Below are 8744 nucleotides of genomic sequence, written 5' to 3' on the forward strand. Positions count from 1 at the left end.
TTTATTTATTTATTTATTTATTTATTTATTTATTTATTTGTCATACAATGAGTCGATGTGTATTGCTTCAAAATGGTTATGGGTCCACTGCATTGTTATGATGACAAATTTTGTGCCTGTTTTTTCTTCTAATTCCTCATTTTAATATCAATTCATGCTTAAAATATGCATTATTAGGAAATATGTGCTCAAGAAATTTCATTGGCTCTAGAATTGTGTACTACCACTATGGTTTGCAATGCTTTGTGTACACGTCTCGACGAGAAGTCAGCTTTGGGAGAAGATTTTATAGGAGTTAAGGAAACAGGGCACCTAGTAGCTGAACTTCTTTAGATGAGCTAAGGATTGTGAGGAGTTCACTTTAGATAGTGACAATGTCTGGAGAGTGGCTTAAAAAAAAATCTCCAAGAGGTTTGATCATTTGGACATTAAGACTACTATTATAATAATTTTATTTGTTCTTATTTTAATTATAAATTTACTATAATTCATTAGGATCAAGTGATGTCTGACTTATAATATAATATTTTGGACTACTGACTTTTGTAATATTTTGAATTTTATTTTTGATGTTTTGTTTGAACTATTTTTGAAATTGTGTACTAATAACTATATTTTGTAAAGGTAAAATAACACTATTAATCATATGTAAATCATACTAAAGCAATTTTTTATTAACAGTCTGGCATTCATACTAAATAACAATAAAATTAACCAAAAGGTTGCAAAATGAAATATCCACATGAAAATACTGGGAGTTGTCTTCCAACATTCACATATCGATATCATTTTTGCACAACAGCCAGATCTTTAGATATCTGGCTTTAGATTGCATTTATAAACTGCATTTAAAAAAGTTACAACATAACTGTTTCACAATCGAACTATCCAAATAGATTGCAACCGTTTCTCCTAGCAGCAGCTTCATAACAGTTTTTCCAGATGGCATATTCACAGTTGTTTCTTCAAAAAGCTACAGTTGTCTCAAACAGACCCTTATATCCCTTAATTTGGCCATTTACAATTGTATTATCATATTCATGTGATGAAAACAATGGCAAACTCCTTCCACAAGATCCGCTGAAGAACTGTGCAACCTTTCAATTTCATGTATTGCTTTAATAACCATTACTTCATACAATTTCCCTTATAATTTAGCCTACTAAATTTTAGTAACAAAATGAAAATGTAATTATTGTCCTGGCATCCAAATTTCTTACACCTTATACCAGCAATTCAATCTACAATGAAAAAATGTAAATGAAATGGCACACTAGACCCATCGAAACCAGAAAAATTAATGAAATAAAACAAAAATCCAACCATGATCAAATTTATATCAGATCCGAGTTTTAAAACTTCGCCAAACAAATAAAAATCTATCAAAGTATATGCCTATGAGGGTTTAAAAATGGTTCAGGCTTCGTCTAAAACAAAGACAACATTCACAAGCTTCTTTTCAGAAATCACGTTCGTCGAGCCCAATTCGACGAGCTGCAATCTAAAACAACAAAAATTTATCCTTATTGTAAAAGAATTTTGAAAGACATTCGATCTCCTCCTACTGGTATTTCACCAAACAAAATCAAGCCTTAACTTCAGTGCTACCGGCCATCCACTTGATGATTCACACTAGTCCTTTAAGCTTTTCTACATAGACATCAAGCCAATGCTGAAAAGACAACCTTCGTCGAGCTACACGTGCATTTACTTCAGGTCAACTCATCAATGCGGTTTGACTTAAATACACTGACCGTTTCCAAGTGAAGGACAAGTCAACTGACAATGCCCATCACTACCCCAAGTTCTCCTTTCTGCCTCATAAACATGGAGATCTAACGGTCAATATTTTCTCATGCTTATGCACACTTTTTGACGCCAACTTTATGACGGCCAATCTTCCAACATACTCCACAGGCCAGCATATATTCTTTGTTCTACACACATTCTCACCACATATTTCTTTCTGTGATAAGAACACAGGGAAACAGAGAAAACTAGTTGTTTGCTTCAACTTAACATGAACAGCAACTCCGGCACGGCGAGGCCTGACCGGAAGACAGTGGAAAGAAATAGAAGGAAGGAGATGAAGTTACTCTACGCAAGCCTGAGCTCTCTCCTGCCCGGCTCAAAGGTACAAATAACTTCCACGGTATAGAATTGCAATTATTCCCTTTAGAAATATTAGTTTTGTCTCTTCTGAAATATCACTTTATATTTCGTTGTCTTGATGACTCCCACGTTAGGCCTTCAAAAAAGGAAAAAAAAATGTTACAACAAGTGTCTTTATACAGTTCTGCATCAGGATTTCAATTACAATACATCACGAGTCTCGCTGAATACAAAAGACTAAATAGTTTAATGCATGACGGAGTCGGACAGTACACGTGACGCATTGTGATTGGAGTCCTGATATAGTCTTACATCAAGATGTTATATTTTTTTCTCAAAAAAGAAAAGGATTTCACCCTTGCCCCTTAGAACTAAATTGGTTAATGCTTTGTACGTAGGTAGGGGTGCAACTTCCATTGCCTCGGTTGCTTGATGAGTCTGTGGGCTACATAAAGGACATGCAGAAGAAGCTAGAGCAGCTGAAGCTAGAGCACAAAAGTCGAGAGGCTGTTGCAGCGAGATCAGAGAGGAGCACGATGGCGCCGCATTTGCAGTTTAGGATAGCAAATGGCAGACTAAGTGCGACAATCATAACTGATGCGAGGGACTGGTCTGTTTTTCATAAGGTGGTTGAGGTGATTCAAGATGAAGAATGTGATATACTGAGCGCTGATTTAACAGTCTCAGCCATTGGTAGCAATGCTTTTTATGTCCTTCACTCTTTGGTATGCACAGATCTTGTGTTTATATATACATACATATATATATATATATGCTAATATGTTGGAAGGATGAGAGGTTTAAATTATTATTTGTGTGCAGGTAGGGGAAGACAATAGTTCTAAGATGACTGGGATTTTGGAGAAGTTGAGGAAAGTAATTGGATGAGTTGTTTGAGGTATTTCTGCTATTGTTGCTACACTTATGTTGGAATGTGTTTAGTTTGGATGGGCTGTCATGTGACACACGGCGTCGTGACAACATTTAGACTTTCGTCTGGATGTGCAGCCAGTTGCACTTAATATTTTTCGATGTTTTAGACCTAGAGATCAAGGGTATTGTTTTGTCTAAGTTTTTTTGAGCATATCCCGGTTATTATGTGCGCATACATCATCCGGACGTAATGTCACATCATGTAGTGCTCTTCATTCTGGTTCATTTTATAATTGAGTTTGACCTATGTTATGTCCTTTTTGGTCGTGTTAGGCCACACTGAGTTTGTACCTTAGTTGATTCATTTGAATTGTATTTTTTTTAAAAGGAGAAAGCACTTTTAAATATATTTTTTTTTATGTTAACAATTTCTTTTGAAAAATATTATATAAGAGACAGTATTAATCACTATGTTATCGGGCATAATTATCACAAATGTTTTATAATAATGATTAAGTATCTATGAAAAATAAAAAAAATTAATTAAAAAAAGCTCAGAATCAAATTGCAAAGCATGTATATACCTTAAATTTAAAAATTTATAGAGGAAAACCTCTTGCTAGGCCTCTAAAGAGGAGAATATATTCCATCATGATACCGCATGTCTGGACGGCTAACCACCAGCGGCCACGTAGTCATATATGTCATCGGCGGGCGACGAGGCCTCCGATAGTTGGCCGTCCAGACGTGCAGACGTTCAGACGGAATATTTTTTTCTCTAATGAGAGGTCTATTAGAACTTTTCAGTATCTAATTATTACTCCTCGTTACATGCCTAAAAATAAAAAATTTCTAGTAAGTGTAAATCACAAATTATGTGATTAAACGTAGTAGCGTGTGGAAAGGTTTATGGCGATAGAGTAATAATTTTGGGGAGTTTACATGCAAAGATTTTTGGTCGTGTTTGTACCTCAGTTGATTCATTTGAATTGTATTTTTTTTAAGGAGAAAGCACTATTAAATATATTTTTTATATTAACAATTTCTTTTGAAAAATATTATATAAGAAATAGTATTAATCACTATGTTACCGGACATAATTATTACAAATGTTTTATATCAATGATTAAGTATCTATAAAAAACAAATAAAAAAATTAATTAAAAAAAGCTCAGAATCAAAATGCAAAGCATGTATATACCTTAAATTTAAAAATTTATAGAGGAGAACCTCTTGCTAGGCCTCTAAAGAGGAGAAAATATTTCGTAATGATACCGCACGTCTGGACGGCTAACCACTAGTGGCCACGTCGTCCTATATGTCATTGGCGGGGGGGGGGGGGCGCCGCGGCCTCCGATAGTTGGCCGTTCGGACGTGCAGAAATACAGACGAAATATTTTTTTCTCTAATGAGAGGTTTATTAGAACTTTTCAGTATCTAATTATTACTCCTCGTTACATCCCTACAAATAAAAAATGTCTAGTAACTGTAAATCACAAATTATGTGATTAAACGTTGTAGCGTGTGGAAAGGTTTATGGTGATAGAGTAATAATTTTGGGGAGTTTACATGCAAAGCACCCAATTCTTATGCATTTACTTATCCCACACCTAAACTTTGATTTTTACAAGTTAAGCACCCTAATTATAGGAAAAAGTGCAATCCACATTTTAGTACATCTTTTCAAACATAGGAAAATGTGTTTAATTTGTAAAAATCAAAGTTTGGGTGTGAGATAAGAAAATGCACAAGAATTGGGTGCTAATTATGTAAATTTCCTAATAATTTAACTTCTTAGGGCTTAATAAAAATCCATCACACACACATATAAAAAAAAAGTAAGCAAGTGGAGATAGCTAGATTTTCATGTGGAAAATTCTAGGAAGGGAAAAATCACGGAGTTTGACCCAGTTAAATAATCCACTATGTACTTTTGTGTGCATAAGTTTACTCGTCTCTAGAATTAAGGAAGATTGATTTACAAAGTTGATAGAATATGATAGCTCAATATTAAGAATTATAACGGGAAACTAAAGTCGTAGCCAATGGCTATGAAGGCAATAGACCACCATGAATGTTATAGATACTGATTGTAGCTCCAGCTTATCATATAGGTTGTAATTAAATGTTGTGGCAGTAGTTAGCTATATAGGCCATAAATGGGTTATTTGGGAATGTAAAATGGACATAGAGGTTGTGGTATGGAGTTGCAAGAGCCATGAGCCATGTAGGTCACAGTTGATCATGTAGAACATAATGATAAATTGCGATGAGTTGCAAGAGCCATGAGCCATGTAGGTCACGGTTGATCATGTAGAACATAATGATAAATTGCGATGACGTGTAAGCCGCATAAGCTGGAGTTTGGAGTCGAATGGGCTGAAGCCCATGTAGGTCGTAGTTGGTCACATATGTTGTATATGGTAATGAAGGCCATAATCGTGAGTTGCGACAATGTTTGTAAGCTACAAAAGCTGGAGACATGAGCTACACGAGCTGTAAGCCGTGTAGGTTGAGTCGGTCACATAGTTCGCAGCGGCAAGTTATGATGCTCGTAGGTTGCAAAAGTCGAAGTTAGGAGCTGTGGGTCACATTTGACTTGCTTTACTTTCTTGTTTTATTGCATGTGCTTGCCATTTACGCCCTTTTTCTTGTGGATTTTCTAGGAATCATGCAAATCAGTTAGGCTCTCTATAACCTAAAAAATTATCAATTTTCTACAAAAATCCTAAATAAAAATTTAAGACTAATTAAGATTTAAGATTAAAATATTCATGATTTTTTTAAATCTACATTTTACTTTCTTGCATGGCCCTTGAGTTGGATTTTAAATGTATTGCATAGCATGGTCATATCCTAAGTCATATTAATAGGGCCTCCATGCTTAGAAATAAACAACTACATCATATTTCATGTCTCATTGAAGAGTCCCCATGCTTCTCCAACTCGACTAACTTAGCATAAGTATCATACTTAGGTGGTCTTTTAGCACGCTTAGAGGCTTTTTCGACCCAAACAGTGAATAAGTATTTTATTAAGAATGTTTTCAGCTTTGTAGCTGGACCTCCCTTTTCTCTTCCTTTTGGTGGAATCTCCATCATTTATTTGATGGGTGTCAGTCCCACCTTTGTGAGTTTTAACTTTATAGGTCATAGGATTTAGAATTTTCTTTTCTTTACCTTAGAGCTATCGAGATTCCCTTGGATGACAATATTTAAGGATTGCTGACAAGGGAATCTCCGATTGTGCTGGGTCGACTACCTTCACGACTAGGTAGAATTTGGGTCATAATAGCTTAAATTGATGAATCCATGGTATCCTGACTTAGCTATCTCTACCCGATTAGGATTATACTATCCATCATTTATTATCCACTTTCAACCCAGTTATTCCTTTGACACTTCATCGATATCGTCTTGTAGGCCCTGATTGCATATAGGTTCCCCCCATTTGGGATACAGTGATTCACACTCTACCCTTATGGTTTGGTTAGGCTTTGGAAGCATAGTGTGGACCTTATGAGTCAACCTATTTATTTTATAGGCATTGGCTACCAATAAGCCACTATCCATTTGGGAAATGAGAGACTCACTCTCTACCCTGTGACTTAATGAAAGCTTTGAAAGTGATACCACTTCTAGGAGCAACCACACACTGGGGGCTCACCCAAGTTCACGTGTCGTATCAGTAATATCAGATTTTAGAGTCTGGAATGTCGATCCTACAGGGAGCAAGGTAATTCCAAAATAGAAAAAGTTCTAACCTACTGATTTTATTCATAACCTTGAATTTAGTTAGTGTTAGTGTCCTACAAAGTAATCCTAAATTATCAAAAGCAATAGTAAAGTGTAAATTTTACAAAATTCCTAATTAATGTAGTTTAAATTGTTGAATATCATGTTCTAAAAATACTCTCCCTTGTAATGATGTAAATGGAGTATAGAAAATGTAAAGTGCAAATTATAAGATAGACCAGTGACAAATAAAAGCAACACTCTCCTTTACTCTCTTCTGAGTGCATAAAGAAGATTGGTTAGAATTACTTTAATTCCTTAAATCTCATAATTAAACCATCAAAGAATATTTTTTTAACATTTGTATCTCCCTACAAGGCATAACAAGCTATACCTCATAGTTCAATATGACTAACCTAGTTGATTCTATCATAGCTCTCCTTAATCATTATGGTTCATAACACATTTTAACATTTCACTTTGCAGAATAAAAATTAAATGAATATCTAAAGGTTAATGACAACATTAGATAATTAAAAGTAATTTAAAAGAAGTTTCCAGTCCTATACATCCTACTTAATCATCACAAGGTAAGGAAATTTACTTAAGAAGCATGAGAAAGACACCACACAGATTCATTGAAACAAGAGAAATCCACTATCAAAATGTTTACAAATGAAATACAACAGAAATACAACAATAAAGACAACAAACAAGACTTGTCTTCCTCTCCTTTTTAATGGCTAGAAGATTCTTAACCAAGACTCCTCATGAACCTGGATTGCTGCTCCTGAAAGCTCTCCCTATCCTCTGCACTAGAAGAAAAAAAAATATTCTATAACAAACTAACCCTCAAAATGACCAAATCTCATCAATCCCTCCACATTCATCCCTAAGGACATCAATCAGCATTCCTCCAGCATCAATCCTTTCAAGGCAACAATACCTGGCAGTTTATAGGCTCTTCTACCTAACATCCATGACTCTCACCTTCAACACATGAATTCCCCACGACCTGCCACTTGTACTGCAAAAACTGCTCAAAACATTTGTCGGCACATAGACACCCATGGGCTGGTTCCAGGCTCTCTGTCTGCTTAGAATTGGCACCTAGGCACCCAAGAGTCCAGTGCCTAGGCGCCAATATCGCGGCGTCTAAGCACCAACCTCTTGGGTTGTCCAAGTGAGCGAATGTCGTCTAGGCTCCTTGGGATCCGATCAAGGTGTCTAGGTGTCTAGGTGTCTGGGGCCCGAAACCTAGGTGTCAGTCCTCAATATGCTCATTTGCTTCAAGTCCCCTCCGCATTTCCTCACTTTCATTGTATGTTGCACCTGCAAGAAAAACATAATATTACATTTCTTTAATATGCAATCTCATTCATAACAATGTGTAAATCACAAAAAAATATTAGTATACTTATCTACAATTAGTAAACATTGAGTTATTCCTGTGAGATAATCATCCTTTGTGACACTCTCTAACTAGTTGTTATTCAAGTGTAAGCAGGACTCCTTTAATCGATAATATTCTTGGGAATCTCCCAAGAGGTAATTAACCAAAAGGATGGGTCCCTTTGAAAGTTGCTCTTGACCCCATAATAAACACACAAACTTGAATATTTGGTCGTGGGTTTCTTTCGTAGGGTCTTCTCCAGGGATATGTTCCAAGGCATTTTTTATCCGATCTTGTTTGGGCGTATGCCCTTGGGCTATCATGCGAAGTTTATCTTATGAAAGTTCTCCACATTCTTTCTCTTGTTTGCTACCTTCTTTTTTACACCTTGTTTTTATGATTCGTCTCTTTTTCATATCATTCATATGATCTAGAAGAAATATTTACTCAAAAAAGAGAATTATAAGATGATAAACAAGTTGACGATTTCCGACAAAAAAATATAAAAAAAGAACGAAAACACCCCCACTAAGTTAGTTTGATATCCTCCTAAAAGGGAACAATAGTTGACATAACTAATTCTTTTTAAATGTTTTAGTGACTAAATTTGATCAAGATTATAAAATAAGCAT

General features: G+C 35.5%; 1 protein-coding gene across 1 annotated transcript; it reads left to right on the forward strand.

The window, feature by feature from the left end:
• The first annotated feature begins 2020 nt into the window (after positions 1-2020).
• Positions 2021-3000, forward strand: LOC110019318. The gene is made up of 3 exons (XM_020716941.1): positions 2021-2134; positions 2511-2837; positions 2935-3000. The coding sequence occupies exons 1-3, from the start codon at positions 2021-2023 to the stop codon at positions 2998-3000; spliced, it is 507 nt and encodes a 168-aa protein (XP_020572600.1).
• The last annotated feature ends 5744 nt before the right edge of the window (positions 3001-8744 follow it).

Source organism: Phalaenopsis equestris, unplaced genomic scaffold (assembly GCF_001263595.1).
Source record: "Phalaenopsis equestris unplaced genomic scaffold, ASM126359v1 Scaffold000054, whole genome shotgun sequence".
Taxonomy (NCBI): domain Eukaryota; kingdom Viridiplantae; phylum Streptophyta; class Magnoliopsida; order Asparagales; family Orchidaceae; genus Phalaenopsis; species Phalaenopsis equestris.